This window comes from Chiloscyllium plagiosum, chromosome 42 (genome assembly GCF_004010195.1).
Source record: "Chiloscyllium plagiosum isolate BGI_BamShark_2017 chromosome 42, ASM401019v2, whole genome shotgun sequence".
NCBI lineage: Eukaryota > Metazoa > Chordata > Chondrichthyes > Orectolobiformes > Hemiscylliidae > Chiloscyllium > Chiloscyllium plagiosum.
In genome coordinates this window covers 16,487,858-16,506,848 of record NC_057751.1, presented here as the reverse complement: position 1 = coordinate 16,506,848, position 18,991 = coordinate 16,487,858, and the positions used below count along the sequence as shown (strand labels likewise).

The 18,991-nt window shown below is 49.4% G+C and overlaps 1 protein-coding gene across 1 annotated transcript in view; it reads right to left on the bottom strand.

Annotated features, from left to right (window-relative positions):
* Positions 1–18,991, bottom strand: part of LOC122542986 (zinc finger MIZ domain-containing protein 1-like) — a gene marked incomplete at its 5' end in the record, with an annotated part of 44,975 nt that overhangs the window by 9,395 nt on the left and 16,589 nt on the right. The window contains 4 exons of the mRNA XM_043681131.1: positions 7,174–7,325; positions 13,361–13,611; positions 15,650–15,718; positions 17,885–17,952. Coding sequence (XP_043537066.1) covers positions 7,174–7,325; positions 13,361–13,611; positions 15,650–15,718; positions 17,885–17,952 — 540 coding nt within the window. The remainder of the gene's footprint in view (positions 1–7,173; positions 7,326–13,360; positions 13,612–15,649; positions 15,719–17,884; positions 17,953–18,991) is intronic.

Genomic DNA, 18,991 nt, shown 5'->3' with positions numbered 1-18,991 from the left:
TTCCTCCCTGCCTGACCAGTACATACTTATCAAGGACCCCGCAGTTTCCTTCCCCAACCTATACATCCTAAATCTTGCCTAATTGCATTGTAATTGCCTTTCCCCCAGCTGTAACTCTTGCCTGGTTTATATACCTATCTCTTTCCATCACTGAAGTAAACATAATCGAATTGTGGTCACTATCACCAAAGTGCTCACCGACTTACAAATCTAACACCTGGCGGAGTTCATTACCCAGCACCAAATCCAATGTGGCCTCGCCCCTTGTTGGTCTGTCTACATACTGTGTCAGGAAACCCTCCTGCACACATTGGACAAAAACTGAAGCACTTGAACTGTAGTATTCCCAGTCAATATTTGAAAAGTTAAAGACCTCTATAACAACTACCCTGTCACTCTCGTTCATATTGAGGATCATCTTTGCTATCCCATCCTTTACACCTCTGGAACTATTTGGAGGCCTATAGAAAACTCCCAACAGGGTAACCTCTCCTTTCCTGCTTCTAATCTTAACCCATACTATCCCAGTAAATTAGTCCTTAAACGTCCTTTCTGTGACCATAATACTGTCCTTGACTAACAATGCCACACCTCTCCCTCTTTCTCCATTTTCTCTGTTCTTACTGAAACACCTAAATCCCGGAAGCTGCAACATTCCGGTCCCTGCTCTACCCATGTCTCTGAAATGGCTACAACATTCAAATCCCAGGTGCCAACCCATGCTGCAAGTTCACCCACTTTATTCCGGATGCTCCTGGCATTGAAGTAGACACACTTCAAACCAATTTCTTGCCTGCCGGTGCCTTCTTGCAATCTTGAAATCTTAGTTCTGACTTCAGTACTCTCAACACTATTCTATACATGAACTACTTTTGGTTCCCATCCCCCTGCTGAATTAGTTTAAAACCACCCCAAGAGCATTAGCAACCCCCCCCCCCCCCCCCCCCAGAATATTGGTACTCCTCTGGTTCAGGTGAAGACCATCCCGTTTGTACAGGTCCCACCTTCCCCAGAAAGAGCCCCAATTATCCAGGAATCCAAAAGCCTCCCTCCTGCGCCATCCCTATAACCACATGTTCAACTCCTCTCTCTCTCTCTCTATTCCTCGCCTCGCGAGCACTAAAAGTAATTAAGGAGAAATTGGTGAGTCAGAATTCAGAGACCACATATTGAGACTGTGTATCAGGTTTTAGGCAATGGTTAAATAGAGTGGAGAAGTTGGCTAGACCATATTTAAAAATAACACAGCATATGATGGAACAGGAAGCAGACAAGAAATCAAAAACTCTTGATTTTGCTAATGGAGATAAGGTGTTAGTGTTACTTCCAGTGATAGGTGAACCTTGAAAAGCAAGGTTTAGTGGACCTTATCCAGCCGAAAGGAGGTTGAATGAGGTGAACTATTTGATAAGGACTCCAGGAAGAAAGAAATCTCACAACGAGTGTATAATGTGAGTATGCTCAAAAGGTAGTTTGACAGGTAGAGAAAGCCAAAGGAGACTGAGTTACTGGTTACAACACAGAGGGAAGAACCACGTTCAGAGGATTCTGAATTGGGCATTCCTCAAATTATATTGGACAAGGAGGAAGTTGTCAACAATTGTTATAAATTATTGAGTTACCTTCCTGAGAAAAATCAAAATGACCCGAAAGGGTTATTGCTATCACCTGGAGAGATAAGCTGGGAAGTACTCATCTAATTATGTATGCTGTAGATGTACTGTCCCAAGTGAGCAACATCTTTATAGGCATGACCCTCCAAACTTGGCATAGGTTCAAAAGGAGATTGAACGCATGCTCCAAGACAACATAATCCAAGTGAGTTGCAGTGACTGGAGCACCATAGTCATGGTGCCAAAATCATATGGTACCCAACAGTCATGTGTGGACTATCACAAAGTCACCGCCATTACAAAGACTGATTCGTATCCGATTCCACGTTTGGAAGACTGTGTTGAAAAGACGGGACAAGCAACGCATACTTCCAGTTTGGACTTAGAGGATATTGGCAGGTATCTTTACCTGAAACAGCAAAGACAATTTCATCTTTTGTAACGCCGAGTGGACTGTATCAGTTTAAAGTCAAGGTTAGAGTGGTGCTGGAAAAGCACAGCAGGTCAGGCAGCATCCAAGGAGCAGGAAAATTGACATTTCGCGCAAAAGCCTTCAGGAATCCTTGCTTTTGCCCGAAACGTTGATTTTCCTGCTCCTTGGATGCTGCCTGAATTGCTGTGCTTTTCCAGCTCCCCTTCTAGACTCTAATCTCTAGCATCTGTAGAACCCACCTCCACCTGTATCAGTTTAAAGTCATGCCATTTGGTATGAAAAATGTGTCAGCCACATTCAAAGACTAACAAATAAAGTCATTCCTGCATTGTGTGGTGTACATCGACGACCTGGTGATTTTGAGTCACACATGGAAGGAACATTTGCAGCATTCCTCAAATTTATTCGATCGACTTCGGGAGGCAGGCCTGGCTAAGAGTGAATTTGCCAAAACCTGAGTCACCTTCCTGGGTCATGTTATCAGACATGGAGACATGGCTCCACGCAATGTGCAAGCAAAGGTTAGTGGGGAGTTTCCCCACACCATCGACGTAGACAGCGGTACCATGATTCCTGGGATTGAGTAGGTTTTATCGGAAATTCGGACCAAATCTTAGCAGTGTGGCTGCTCCACTCACTGAATTACTAAAGAAAGGGAAGAGGTTTCAGTGGATGGCAGACTGTCAGAAGGGATTTGTCAGCCTGAAAGCTGTGTTAACCAATGCCCCAGTATGAGCCACACATAATTACGCAAAGCCATTTAGATTAGATTAGATTCCCTACAGTGTGGAAACAGGCCCTTCGGCCCAACCAGTCCACCCAGACCCATTCCCTCTGACTAACGAACCTAACACTATGGGTAATTTAGCACGGCCAATTCACTTGACCTGCACATATTTGGATTGTGGGAGGAAACCCACGCAGACACGGGGAGAATGTGCAAACTCCACACAGACGGTGGCCCGAGGCTGGAATCGAACCTGGGGCCCTGGTGCTGTGAGGCAGCCGTGCTAACCACTGAGCCACCGTGCCGCCATTTAAGGTGGCTATCGATGCATGTGATGTGGCTGTCGGTGCTGCACTCTTTACAGGAAGACGATGAGAAGATAGAAAGACCTATTGGTAATTTCTCCAGGACATTGAACATTCATCAGCGGAAATATTCAACAATCAAGAAGGAGCCCGTGAGCTTGGCATTGGTGTTACAACATTTCAACGTGTATGTTGCCACTAATGCGTCTGAGACAATCATGCACACTGGTCATAACCCTTTAAAGGTTTTGGAGAAATTTAAGGACACAAATTCTCTACTGTTTAGATGCAGCTTGTTATAGCCATTCAAATTGCAAATTATATACGTGGCAGGATGATTGCTGACGCATTGTCAAGACTTAGATGAATAAACGAAGGTGTTTGGTGGTGGGAATAAACAGACATATAGGATGTAGGAGTTCATGTTTACAGTCAGTGTAATGTATATCTGTTGTAGTGTACTAACTGAGTAAGATTAAGGGGTTTTAAAATGAAGCCATCTTTGTGTATTGATGGTTCTTTTTTTTAAGGGGTGATGATGCTGTCACTTCAAAAAGGTTATTGTCTTTTTCAAGAGAGGTTGTAAAGGCAGAGGTGCAGAAAAGTGTATTCTAACAATGGCAAAGGAGTGGCTAGTTCTCCCGGTTCAGGTGTTCTCTCGTTTCTTATCGTTGTGGCAGTGAGAAGCTGCTGCAGTGGAGAAAGGTTCCATGCTTCAGCAGATGGTTCCTGACTGGCTTTCTCTCTGAAATCTCTCCTGGGTATCTTTGAATTTACCTTTTGCCAGGAGGTGTGTTGATGGGATGTGACAGGAATTGGAACAGCTCTTTAGTTAAGCTGCTTGACCGAGTCAGTTGGGTTTTCAAATAGTTGTTATTCTCGATCCTGTTTTCTTTTGTTTGCGTCTGAACCCCGCAGTGTGTAAATACATTCTGCTGTGCTTAAAGCCGAGTGGTTTGACCAGCTGCATCACACCTGGAACATCCACTTCACATCTGCCTTTTGAGTGAGGAAAAAGCAAGGGTCTGGGCTGCCTTCTTAACATATTTTGAGGGCGGTCTAGCCTGGTCCATGACAGATGTCTGCTACCGTCTGAGAGGGACACTTGTCTCCAAGAGCTGCTGGTTATTCAAATGACCCAGCAGCTCTCTCGTCCAGGGGGATTGTCATTGCTGGGAGTCTCCAGGAGTCTGGAACAATAGGAATCTCGTCAGGGTGAAGCTGCTGGGGGCGAGGTGGACTAGTGGGTAAGAAGAGACATGGAAATTGGACAACTACATTTTTTGAAGTTTGCGTCATATAGAGACAGGGTGGGTTAAGGAGACATTCAGCACACTTGCCTTCATTGCTCAGATCTTTGAGTTGGGACGTCACGTCGAGGTTGTACAGGAATACTCTTCTGGAGTACTATGTACAGTTCTGCCCTCCCTGTTACAGGAAGAATATTATTAAGCTGGAGAGGGTTCAGAAAAGATTTACCAGGATGTTGCCTGGTATGGAGGGTTTGAGTTATAATGATGAGCTGGGACTTCCATCGCTTGAAGGTAGGAGGTTGAGAGATGACCTTGTAGAGGTTTATAAAATCATGAGGGGCACGGATAAGGTGAATGGCAGGCGTCTCCTACATCCTATACGTCTGTTTACTCCCACCGCCAAACACCTTCGTTTATTCATCTAAGTCTTGACAACCATCTTGAGGCGGGGGGTGATTTCAAGCCCAGGAGCCATTTGTTCAGGTGAGAGGAGAAAGATTTTAAAAAGACATTGAGGGACATCTTTCTTTACACAAAGAGTGGTTAGTGTCTGGCATGAACATCCTGAAAAGGTGGTGAATGGAGGTATGGTTGCAATGTTTAAAAAGCATTCAGATAAGTACATCGATAGGAAAGGTTCGGAGGGATATGGGCAGGTGGGACTAGTTTAGTTTGGGATCGTGGTCAGTGTGGACTGAAAGGTCTATTTCCGTGCTCTATGGCTCTAGTACTGGCAAGAGAGTGGGTCTCCACCACACATACAGTGCCTGTGAAATGGCTTGAGTGACCCATAGATTGGGGGTGGGAGTGAGGGGGGTAAACAATAGGCCTGGTTAAAATACCTGTGTGCGTGGACAACCCCCCAGCTGTACCCGCCAGGATCTGTGGGATTCAGCCCCGGCCCAGTATGTGCAAACTAACAGAGCCTTTCATCAAGCTTCAATGTCGATCAACACTGTATCGAAGTGAAAAAGACTGGTGACTGTTCTCGCTCGTTGACCTCCTGTCCAAGTGCCAAGAGCAGATTCTCCAGAACGCGGAGATGTCCAATGCAGCTGCAGCAGACTAAGTGGAAAGTCGAAGCAAATGTTGCAGGTTTAGGATTCTTTGGAAATGTTAAAAAAAAAATTCATGGATTGGGGGCGTATCACCGGCTGGGCCAGGATTTATTGACCTGGAAACGTAGGTCTTGAGCCGCCATCTTGAACCGCTGCAGTCTGTGTGGTGTAGGGAACCCCACACCGCGCTGCTCGGGACGGAGTCCCGGGATTCTGACCCAGCGACACTGAAGGAACGGCCGATATATTTCCAAGTCAGGACGGTGAGGGGCTCGGAGGGGAACCTGTAGGGGGGTGGTGTTCCCATGTATCTGGTGCCCCTTGTCCTTCCAGATGGAAGTGGCCGTGGGTTTTGGAAGGTACTTCTGCAGGAAATCTGGCAAGTTGCTACACCGGTAGGTAGTACACACTGGTGCTATTGAGCGTCGGGGGTGGAGGGAGTGGATGTTTGTGGATGTAGTGCCAATCAAGTGCTTTGTCCCTGGATGGTGTTGAGCTTCTCGAGTGTTGTTGGAGCTGCTCCCCATCCAGGGCAAGTGGGGACTATTCGATCACATACTCCTGACTTGGGCCTTGTCGATGTTGCGGAAAAGATTTGGTGGGGGGGTCAGGAAGTGAGTTACCTGCTCTTGTAGCCACTGTGTTTATGTGGGGCTAGTCCAGTTCAATTTCTGATCAATGATAACCCTCATTGATTGTGGTGGGGGGATTCAGTCAATATAATTCTTGACTGTCAAGAGGGTGACGGTCAGATGCTGTATTGTTGTAGATGGTAACCCCCAGAATGTTGATAGTAACAGACCCTTGGGTACAACCAGTCCATGCCAAACACAATCCCAAACTAAACTATTCCTGCCTGCTTGCCTCTGGCACATATCTCTCCAGACCTTTCCTATTCATTGTTATGAAGTTGAAGGCGTGTGCTGTACCTTTCAGAGAGAGTGAATGCTGATCTGAACTGAGAGCTTGCAAGCACCTGTGTATATGACTAGCTAGCAGTCTCTGAGTGTACTGGAAAATTGAAAAAATGTAACATTTGGCTGTGAAATGGATACTTTAGTTTTGGTTGCTGTTTGACAGCAATTCAAATTTAACAACTCAGTTTAAATTATACCCCAGGATACTAAAACCCAACCAAGTTTGAATTTATTGTTTTGCCAACATCGAACCAATGAGACCACCCGATGCTGGGGATATAAAAATGCAGGCATTTTGAAAATTGGAGACAGAGCAATTGCCATCAACACAGATCCAAGAAATTAAGGAAACACTCTCTCTCAAAGATACCTTTTCATGTGAAATGTATTTGCGGTTTAAAGGAAAGATGACGACCCAGGGAGATCTTCAGCTGAAGGAAGACAGATACCGGAGATGACAGCGGCTGTGTGGTTTTGAAATTAAGTTGATGTAATCTTAATAAGTGTTTTATTGGAACAGCATATTGTTATAGAGTTAGAGGCAGATAATAAGCAGTTTAGAGAAAGGGGGGTTTAGAATTGTGAATAATTGTCGTTTAATGTTCACTTTCAGAGTTAAAAAATAAATTGATATATTTTCTTTAAATAGTGGAATTTGGGAGTTCTTGGTCACTCATATTTTAACAGCTTTATGAGATGAGGTGAGCTTTTCTGGGTGTATGGTTTAATTGAACAGGAGGGTTCACCGAACTGTCGTAACATCATGTTCCAAGTTCTACATACTCAACTTTGTTTCTGTTGCCAGTGAGGCTACCCACACCTATGGAGCAACTGATGGAAGGTTCATTCCAAACTGCAAAGCCTTACCTGCTCCAGCACAGAGTGGGCGAGGGGCTTCTCAGGAGCCATATTTGAGACGTCAGCCAGGTACGGCATGGGTGGTCCGTGCGTAAACTCATTCACGGATGTGTTGGCATGGGGAAAATCTGCCAAGCTTCCCTGGCTAGCATAGACAGCATCTGTTGAACATAGAGCGCGGTAGTGTCACCTTACTGAGGGCATCATTTGGAGGCATCGTAGAGCAAACACACACAGAACCAAATGCGTGTTATTCCTCTTCAAACTTTTCAAACTGTGCTTGGGACTGGGGATTGTGAATTATTTAACGCCAGTCAACTTCCAGACAGCAAACAAAATTCTGGGATGGGGTAGGGTGAGGGGGTGAAACAGCGGGGCTGGGGGAAATGGGCTCTTGAGCAAATCGTAGAGTCAGACAGCACATAAACCCATCTAGTTCACTCATGTCCTTGAGGGAAGGAAATCTGCCGTCCTTACCTGGTCCGGCCTACACGTGACTCCAGAGCCACAGCGATGTGGTTGACTCTCACCTGCCTTCTGAAATGGCCACTGAGCAAGCCACTTAGTTGCATCAATCACTAGAACGTCACAACAAAGGGATGAAACCGGGCGGACCACCTGGCATTGACCTTGGAACCGGAAAAGACGACGGCAAAAACACAGAGAGCCCCGTGGACCACGCAAACTCCTTGCCAACGTCTGGGGTGGGGGCTAGTCCCGAAATTGGCAGAGCTGTCTCACAGTCTAGTCATTCTTATGGAATCAGAGCTTACAGATAACAGGCCAGACACTACCATTACCATCCCTGGATTAGATTAGATTACTTACAGTGTGGAAACAGGCCCTTCGGCCCAACAAGTCCACACCGACCCGCTGAAGCGCAACCCACCCAGACCCATTCCCCTACATTTACCCCTGCACCTAACACTATGGGCAATTTTAGCATGGCCAATTCACCCTAACCTGCACATCCCTGAGCACTATGGGTAATTTAGCATGGCCAATTCACCCTGACCTGCACATTTTTGGACTGTGGGAGGAAACCGGAGCAGCCGGAGGAAACCCACGCAGACACGGGGAGAATGCGCAAACTCCACACAGTCAGTCGCCTGAGGCGGGAATTGAACCCGGGTCTCTGGCGCTGTGAGGCAGCAGTGCTAGCCACTGCACCACCGTGCCGCCCATATGTCCTGTCCCACCCGGCAGGATAGACCCAGCAGAGGTGGCAGCACACAGCAGGGAGGCTGCTGCCCTGGGAGTCCTTGACTCCGGACCCCTCTAAGTCTCATGGCTTCAGGTTAAACATGGGCGAGGAAACCTCTTCCTGGTTACCGCATACCGTCCTCCTTCGGCTGATGAATCAGTACCCCTCCATGTTGAACAACACTTGGAGGAAGCACTGAGGGTGGTTGTGGTTGCGGAGAGTCAGTCATTTCATCTCCAGGACATCTCTGCAAGAGTTCCTCAGGGTAGCGTCCTAGGTCCAACCATCTTCAGCTGCTTCCTCAATGACCTTCCCTCCGTCACAAGGTCAGCCGATGATTGCGCAGTGTTCAGCATCATTCGCGACTCCTCAGGTAGTGAAGCAGTCTGTGTTCAAATGCAACAAGATCTGGGCAATATTCCAGGCTTAGGCTGACACATGGCAAGCAACATTTGCGGGACACAAGTGCCAGGCTATGACCATTGCCAGTAAGAGACAATCTAACCATCGTCCCCTTGACATTCAATGGCGTTACCATCACTGAATCCCCTTCACTGTCAACATCCTGGGGGTTATCATCTCCAACAAGAGAGAATCTAACCATCGCCCCCTTGATGTTCAACGGTGTTGCCATCACTGAATCCCCCACTGTCAACATCCTTGGAGTTACCATTGACCAGAAACTCAACTGGACTCACCACATAAACACAATGGCTACAAAAGCAGGTCAGAAACCAGGGATACTGCAGCAAGTAACTCCCTTCCTGACTCCCCCCACAGCCTGTCCCCACCATTGACAAGGCGCAAGTCAGGAGTGTGTGATGGAATACTCCCCACTTGCCCTGGATGGGGGGCAGCTCCAACAACACTCGAGAAGCTCGATACCATCCAGGGACAAAGCAGCCCCCCGCTCGATTGTCGCTACACCTACAAACCCCCACTCCCTCCACCCCCCCGACGCTCACTACCAGCAGTGGGTACCATCTACAAGACGCACTGCAGCAACTCCCCCAGGCTCCTCAGACAGCACCTTCCAAACCCCACGGCCACTTCCATCGGGGAGGACAAGGGGCAGCAGGTACATGGGAACACCACCCCCCCTGCAAGTTCCCCTGACTTGGAAATATATCGCCGTTCCTTCACAGTCGTTGGGTCAGAATTCCCTCCCTAATGACATTGTGGGTCAACCCACAGCAAGTGGACTGCAGCGATTCAAGAAGGCAGAAGGGATGTGCAGGTTAGGGTGGATTGGCCTTGCTAAATTACCCATAGTGCTCAGGGATTTGTAGGTTAGGGTGGATTGGCCGAGCTAAATTACCCACAGTGTTCTGGGATCTGCAGGTTAGGGTGGATTAGTCAGGGGTAAATGTAGAGTAATGGGGTTTGGGCGGGACACTCTTCGGACGGCCAGCATGGACTCATTGGGCCGAAGGGCCTGTTTCCATGCTGTAAGGATTCTATGAACTCTATGAATAATAAAGCAAGCTGCCAAAAGTGGCTATAAATCTTGTTTTCTGTCAATCTGGTGCTAATGCCTATTGAGGTCAGCACATGTGTATTGTAAATGGAGGGTTTTCCTCTGCCTGGATACCCAGTTCACAAAATGTAGTCTCCAAAACAGTGCAGCGCAAGTGCAGAGGATTCTGGGTGATCTCCTGCATGAAACACTGAACATTAGCTTATAAATGTCGCAAGTATTTTGACTTTACTGCCAAGGGTTGGAGTTTATAAACAGGGAAGCTTCGTTACATCAGTACAGGGTGTTGGTGAGGCACAACTGGAGTACTGTGTACAGTTCCATTCCCTGTATTTAAGAAAGGATGTACTGGCATTGGAGGAGGTTTGAAAAGGATTCCTTCAGCTGATTCCTGGGATGAAGGGGTTGTTTCATGAGTTATCAAGAACCATTAGCCTTTATTCTTTCGAATTTAAAGACTGGGTGTGGTGATAGAACATGGAACAGTACAGCACAGGACCCTTTGGCCCACAGTATCATGCTGAACCTGATGCCAAATTAAACATATCCCTTCTGCCTGCCCACTGTCCAATTCCCATCATTCTGCACTTCAGGAGAGGAGCCGAGCGGAGAGCAGTCTGCGCCAATCCACCCTAACCTGCACATCCCTGGGCACTATGGGTAATTTAGCATGGCCAATCCACCCTAACCTGCGAATCCCTGGGCACTATGGGTAATTTAGCATGGCCAATCCACCCTAACCTGCACATCCCTGAGCACTATGGGTAATTTAGCATGGCCAATCCACCCTAACCTCACATCCCTGAGCACTATAGGTAATTTAGCATGGCCAATCCACCCTAACCTGCACATCCCTGAGCACTATGGGTAATTTAGCACGGCCAATTCACCCTAACCTGCACATCTTTGTGACTGTGGGAGGAAACCAGAGCACCCGGAGGAAACCCACGCAGACACGGGGGGAGAACGTACAAACTCCACACAGACAGTCGCCCGAGGCTGTAGTTGAACCCGGGTCCCCGGCGCTGTGAGGCAGCAGTGCTAACCACTGAGCCACTATGCCGCCTTGTATAAAGGAAAATATGTCGAAATCAATCATCAATTTCCGTGCTTTCAGTGGGCACTCACCCTGCTGCCCTTTCAGGAACAGAACCTCAAGCTCACCATAAGTGACCAGAAACACACAAAAAAAAAGGAACTTTCATTTTCAGTGCACCATTTTAACTTTCAATTTCCAAAGTGAATGACAAGGTTCAATTTAATAAACTTTCATGACGATATGTTTGCAATATTCTGAAAGTAACCAGGAAGTTTCTTATTCTTCGGCAAATGTAATCAATTAACGGGTGGCTCGGCTCAGTGGTTAGCACCGCTGCCTCACGGCGCCAGGGAGCCAGGTTCGATTCCAGCCTCGGGTGACTGTCTGTGTGGAGTTTGCACATTCTCCCCCGTGTCTGCATGGGTTTCCTCCCACAGTCCAAAGATGTGCGGGTTAGGGTGGATTGTCCATGCTAAATTACCCATAGTGCTCAGGGATGTGCAGGTTAGGGTGGATTGGCCGAGCTAAATTACCCATAGTGCTCAGGGATGTGCAGGTTAGGGTGGATTAGTCAGGGGTAAATGTAGAGTAATGGGGTGGGGGAATGGGTTTGGGCGGGACACTCTTCGGACGGCCAGCATGGACTCATTGGGCCGAAGGGCCTGTTTCCACGCTGTAAGGATTCTATGAACTCTATGAATAATAAAGCAAGCTGCCAAAAGTGGCTATAAATCTTGTTTTCTGTCAATCTGGTGCTAATGCCTATTGAGGTCAGCACATGTGTATTGTAAATGGAGGGTTTTCCTCTGCCTGGATACCCAGTTCACAAAATGTAGTCTCCAAAACAGTGCAGCGCAAGTGCAGAGGATTCTGGGTGATCTCCTGCATGAAACACTGAACATTAGCTTATAAATGTCGCAAGTATTTTGACTTTACTGCCAAGGGTTGGAGTTTATAAACAGGGAAGCTTCGTTACATCAGTACAGGGTGTTGGTGAGGCACAACTGGAGTACTGTGTACAGTTCCATTCCCTGTATTTAAGAAAGGATGTACTGGCATTGGAGGAGGTTTGAAAAGGATTCCTTCAGCTGATTCCTGGGATGAAGGGGTTGTTTCATGAGTTATCAAGAACCATTAGCCTTTATTCTTTCGAATTTAAAGACTGGGTGTGGTGATAGAACATGGAACAGTACAGCACAGGACCCTTTGGCCCACAGTATCATGCTGAACCTGATGCCAAATTAAACATATCCCTTCTGCCTGCCCACTGTCCAATTCCCATCATTCTGCACTTCAGGAGAGGAGCCGAGCGGAGAGCAGTCTGCGAGAGGTTAGAAAAACTTACCTGGTGGATTTGAGGCCTTCACTTCAGGACCCGAGCTGAGCAGGAGCGAGTGGAGAGCATTCTGGGAGGGTAAGAGGTTAGAAAAACTTACCTGGTGGATTTGAGGCCTTCACTTCAGGACCCGAGCTGAGCGGGAGTGAGTGGAGAGCATTCTGGGAGGGTAAGAGGTTATAAAAACTTACCTGGTGGATTTGAGGCCTGCACTCTGGGACTGGAGGTGAGTGGTGGCGAATGGAAGCAAACAGAGAGCATTCTGGGAAGGTAAGAGATTACAAAAACTTACCTGGTGGATTTGAGGCCTTCACTCTGGGACCAGAGCTGAGCAGTAGCAAATGTTTTGAAGAAATGACGTTTTACACAACACTCAGGCAGATTTATTTAGTATGCAAGTTACTAAGCCCTGGACAGAAACATGCTTTTACTTTTAAAAGGGTGTGTGCATTGAAGAGGAGAGACAAGAGGGTCGCGCAGAAGGTGGATTCAAACGTGAGGTTGGATGCAACGTGAGAGGACAGGCGTGGGACGTGGGACTGACACTGAAGGTAGTCTGGGTCGGAAGCGACCCTTCCCTCTACCTGAGACATCGCAAACATTTCAGGTCAAAGGCTGGAAGAACACAGCACTATTCCCATCGGAGGACGAGTGAGCTGCTTTAGGCCCGTCATCGGGGACGGAATTGTATCCCTCGATTGCCCGTCACACGGAAGGACAATCACCCTGCTGTGCTCTGCGATGGCTTGCGGTCACTGAGGGCGCTATGTAAATGCAAGGTTTGCCTTGAAACCAGTATGTCCCTGTGCGCACCTTATGCCTTTTGGTTTTAAATTGTACATTCGCAGGATGAGGACATCACTGACGAGCCGCAACATTCAATGCCCCGCCCATCACTGGCCCAGAGCTGTCACCCATATTTGCCAGAGTCCAGGCGAGGATTTCATTCCCGATAGGACGTTTGTGAACCGGGTGGGTTTACCCTGAGAATCGACAATGGTCATCATTCGATTCAGCACTCCAGGTTTTTACCCGAGGTCAAATTCCACCATCTGCGACAGCGGGATTAGAACCCAGCTCTCCCCAAGCCATTCCCCGGATTAATGCTAATATAGCCGTCGCCATATTGGGTGTACTTACTCTGATGAGGGTAGTCAGCGTGGTTGATGATGCCCCCTGGTGGCAGTGTCAGCGATGGGTATGGAGAGCTCCCTGGTCCCAGGGATGCAATCACCTCCATGACATTGGGCATGATCGTCTGGCCGGGACTCATGGTCTTGCACCGCTTGGCCGCAGGCGCGTCGGGGTCATCTTTGACGTGTAGCTCTGGCGTCACGGGCACCGGCCTCCAGCTGCACATCGGGTCGATTGTCACCTCTTCGAACTCGGTGCTGCGGGAGTGGGGAGGTGGGGAAGAGATCAGACAGACGGTCCTTTCAGTAACAAGCTGACCACTGCCGCAGAGCGACAGTCAAGCGCTGAGTGTTTTGAAGAAGGCTGGAGAGCCGTACGGTGGGATCAAATGGGGCAGCAGGAACAGGCGCAGAGGGGTCTGCTCCTGCTCCCCGATTCCTTCATCCAAAACCCGCAAACTTTGGGGTTAGCTGCAAATGGCCCCTGTGCTTTTTTTTAAACCCCACATACACCCCCTCGCCCTTTTTAACCAAGATTCTAAAGTTGCGTCCGTTTCTGCGCAAATCTCTTGCGATTTTGGAGAGGATTTGTCACTCAGGGCTGGAAGTTTGCTGGCTGAGCTGGACGGCCTGTTCTCAGACGTTACGTCACCGTGTTCAGTAACATCGTCAGTGAGCCTCGGGTGAAGCGCTGGTGTGGTTCTGTCTCGCTTACCCGTCCTCGGCCTGTGGTGGTGGGTGGTATCGCGCTCGGTTCTGTTTCTGAGAGGTTGCTAAACGGGGTCCAGATCGATAGGGTTGTTGACGGAATTCCGGTTTGAATGCCTGGCCTCTGGGAATTCCCGTCCGTGTCTCTGTTTAGCCTGTCCCAGGATGGATGTGTTATTCCAGTCAAACTCTTAGTCTGTGTGATAGCTGGTCACACAGTTTAGTTGGCGCTTTGGTGGCTAGTTTACTGCCCGTCTGTCCGATGTAATGTTTGGTGCAGTCCTTGTATTTTGTGTATGATGGTCGTTCTAATGATCGTTGCTATGGGGTCCTTTAAATTCATCAGGAGCTGTTCCAGTGTGGTGGGAGGTCTACCAGGAGGGGCCGGAGTAGTCCGGTCATCAGATTTCAAAAAGAACCAACCACCCACCACATCAGCCCAAGACACATAGATAACGAGTGCTTCACTGGAGGTTAACGTTACCCAGTGTGGTGACAAAACAGGTCAGAGAACAAATCTACCAGCTCAGCCAGCAACCTGATCTTCTGCAACTTTACAAACGTTGAGGCGCCGGAGGGATATTTCGCGATTTGGGGAGGTCGGCTGATTGAGGGGAGGGGGCGCTGTGGAAACAAATTTTTCCCAGAACCCCATCCTCAGGCCACACTCGGTTTCGCTTGACACTTCTTCAGATAACACCCACGCCCCCCCCTACCCTCAACCGTCTCTCACTGGGAGGCAACAGGGAACGACGGCCTGTCCGAACAGAGCAAACCGAGGCACGGCTCCAAGTCTCCTCCTGCCTCCAGCGGCCTTAGAAAGCCCACGGCCAAGCATTCCGGAAGATCATGAGGGGGTTTTGGGCCCCGTATCTAAGGAAGGACGGGCGGGCCTTGGAGGAGATCCCGGGGATGGTCGTATGAGGAGCGGGTCAGGATTACGGGCCTGCACTCGATGGGGTTTAGAAGCGGGACGGAGGTGGGTGGGTGGGGTTGGGGGGAATCCGACTGAAACTCAAGGGAGGCCTGGAGAGCCTGGACGTGGGAGGGAAGATGCTTCCGCGAGAAGGAGAGAGGAGGACCCCAGGGCACAGCCTCGGAGTGAAGGGATGAGTGCAATGGGCGGGGAGGAATTTCTTCAGCTGGAGGCTGGGGAAATCTGTGGAACTCATTGCCGCAGAGAGCTGTGGAGGCCAAGTCACTGAGCGCATTGAAGACAGAGGTGCGTCGGGTCCTTGATTTGGTAAGGAGTTCAAAGGGGAAATGGGTTCAGCAACATATCAGCCATGACCGAATGGGCTGAATGGCCTAATTCTGCCCCTCTACCTTATGGTCACCTTGCAGTAAGGTGTGAAAGTGGAGAGGGGAAATGCGGCAGAGGGTGGTTTGGGGCTTCACATTATCTCCGGCCGTCTGCTGGCGTGGAGGTTGGGTCTGAGACGGAGACGCTGTTTCGTGGAGGGCTGACAGTCCTGGTGTACCCACCCCCCCCCGTCGCGAAAAGACCACAGCGTTTCACGTCTGGGGCTCAGACGTCCGGGCCTTGTTACTAAAGGCGAGCGAGAGAGCAGCTCCAAATGCAACTTACTTCTGAATGGCCGCTAAGATGCCCCACATGTAGTGATCGATCTCCAAGCCTTCCAGCAATGCCAGCTTACTGTTAAAAGTGGACAGGAAAGTTACTGGAAGCCGACAGTAACTAAATTACACGCACGCCACAAGATTACAAACCTCAAATTGACACAGCATCGATTGAGTTTGTTTTCAAACTCTCAGCACGGTTTTCAAACTTGATTTGACCCGGTTTATTATCGTCGCGTGTAAGTTCGCTTCGCCTGCTGTACAGGCCCATACAAAGGGGGGGGGTGAGAGAACCGGACAAGGAATAACAAAGGTACAGCTGCACAGGTCCAAACAGTCAGTCTGAAATTTGAGAGGGCCGTTCAGAACGTCCGACAACGAGCAGGAAGCTGCTCTCGGACCAGCTGGGGAGGATCTGGAGTGGCCAAGTTGGTGCAAACTCACAGGGCCTAGGGCTCGGGTCACTCTCTCCAGGCTTGTCCTCGAAGGACGGTGAAAATCCAGCCTCGGAGTCTTCACCGGTTGGATTCTTGACGAGCAAGGGATGAACAGCCACTGGGCGGAAACGGAGAGAGGCTGGACCCGCCCCCCCCCTGACTTGACTGGACGGTGGAGTGGGACGGAGGGGCTGAATGGCCTGACGCAAGAGATTTCATTTCGGCTTCTGCACGACGGAAGAGGTCGGGAAATACTATAACCCGGGGCGGGATGGGGTCTTTAATTGCCTACTCAAGAGGTGTCGGTGGAGTCCATGGATGGGACGTTGGTTGGCGTGACGGAATGGACAACTCTGTTGTTTCTTACGCGCTCGGGAAGAGCAGCTGACATGCCAAAGCAGTGATGCATCTGGATAGGATGCTTTCTATGGCGCACCTGTAAAAATTGGGAAGGCTCTTTACGGACGTGCCGAATTTCCTTAGCTCCCTGCGGCGTTGCCGCGCTTTCTTGACCGCTGCGTCAACATGGACGGACCAGGACAGATTGGTGACCGTCACGCCCTGGAACTTAACCTTCCCGATAACCTCCACCTCAGTGGACACAGGGAGGGGGGGCGCTCTCCACCTCACATCCTGATGCCAATGGCTGCCGTTGAGGAAGAGATTGTGACCTTTACACTCCCGCCACTCTATCGCTTTCCTGTATTCTGTCTCCTCATGGCTGCTTGACGTTGGCTTGAGATAAAACAACCCAAATCCGGTCGAGTGGTGAGGGTCAAAGAGCGTTGGGGGAATGTGGGGAAGCGTACAGTCAGTGTGGTCTTCTGACCCAGACTTGTACACGAGAGCGACCAGTCAATGGTGATGCTAACGGCATCTGAGACACACACAACCCTGAGGGGTCACGGCAGAGGAGAGGTTGGAAGCTATCCGCCTGTGGACCATGGTTGAATTCCGCTTTGTCTCCATCCCCCTCGACATTTCCTGTTTGGGGGGAGGATCTAGAATGGCCAAGATGCTTCAAGCCCACTCGTGTCAGACAGAGCCAAGGACTAGGGTCGCTCTCCAGGCCTTAGGAAGGAAGACGGTGAAAGCAGAGCCGCGGAATCTTCACCGGTTGGATTCTCGACAAGCAAGGGACGAGCTGGGCGGATGTGTAGAGAAGCTGGATCCGCCCTGATCTGACTGAATGGTGGAGTGGGATGGAGGGGCTGAATGGCCTGACGCAAGCGATTTCATTTATCTGGTGTGTCCATGGGCCTTCGAAAAGCTGCCACGCCACAGAGTAACGGGCAAGGTGTTTTCGAGACTTTATCTCAACTTGACTTTACCTCAACTCCAGAGTGGCAGAGGGGGGGAGGGAGCTGGAAAAGAAACTCTCATGGTTCTACACCACCAGCACTTGGCACGGCCTTACAAAGTCATGAAAACCTAGTTGACGGATTCCCAGGAGCATTCTGGGAGGGCAGATTGAATTAACGACATTCCCAAATGCTTGGGACAATCAGATGGAGTTGGAATTCAAGGGTCTTGACAGGGGAAGTGTTGCAGAGGGATAATTGCCTGAACTTGGGCAGCTCAAACCAATTGGGGTTGTCACCCTGTCGGAGGGCAGCCATTTTGGACTGTAAACCTTTGACACCGCCAATCCCAGAAGGCCAGGCAGACTCAGTTCGGTAAATTCCTACCGGAGATCAGTCATCTCCAGTGGCCACGGATTCGTAGTCGAGAGCATTGCAAGGCCCGGGGGGAGACAATTGAGGAATTTTGTTCCTTTCCAAAGAAAACACGAGTAAAGAGCTTACTTGCACACTGGGCATCGCCAGGTTCCTCGGTCACAATTCAACTGTAAATAAGACTCCAGGTCGAAACACTGGTAAAGACAGAGACAGCAGGGTCAGGCTGATTTATCCCGCACCTTCATTACCCACTTGAGAGACTCTTTGACAGTAAAAACACATTTATCGATCACCTGAAGCGAAAGCGGATTCCGGCACAGACTGGATTCCAACCACTTCGGGCAGAACGCAGTCAGCGTGGGAACAAGCTGACTTCATGTCTGAACAGAGACCTCTCACCACACTCTCGATGTTAGATCCGACTGTGTTTACTTGGAATCAGAGCCAGATGGTAACCGGAAAACTGGTCGAATGGTCCGATGACAGCTCCCTGATTGTTTGTCCTGGGTTTATCACAGAATCAGAATCCCTGCACTGTGGCCACTCAGCCCATAACGTCCACACAGACCCTCCGAACAGCATCCCACCCAGCTCTACCCGCTTACTGTGTCCTTGTAACCCTGCATTCCACGACCACCCCCCTCCCACCATGGCTAACCCACCCTAACCTGCACAGCCCTGAGCACTATGGGTAATTTAGCATGGCCAATCCACCCTAAACTGCACATCCCTGAACACTATGGGTAATTTAGCATGGCCAATCCACCCTAACCTGCACATCCCTGAGCACTATGGGTAATTTAGAATGGCCTATCCACCCTAACCTGCACATCCCAGAGAACTATGGGTAATTCAGCACGGCCAATCCACCCAAACCTACACATCCCTGAACACTATGGGCAATTCAGCATGGCCAATCCACCCTAACCTGCACATCCCTGAGCACTATGGGTAATTTAGCACGGCCAATCCACCCTAACCTGCACATCCCTGAACACTATGGGTAATTAGGCATGGCCAATCCACCCTAACCTGCACATCCCTGAACACTATGGGTAATTAGGCATGGCCAATCCACCCTAACCTGCACATCCCTGAACACTATGGGTAATTAGGCATGGCCAATCCACCCTAACCTGCACATCCCTGAACACTATGGGTAATTAGGCATGGCCAATCCACCCTAACCTGCACATCCCTGAACACTATGGGTAATTTAGCACAGCCAATCCA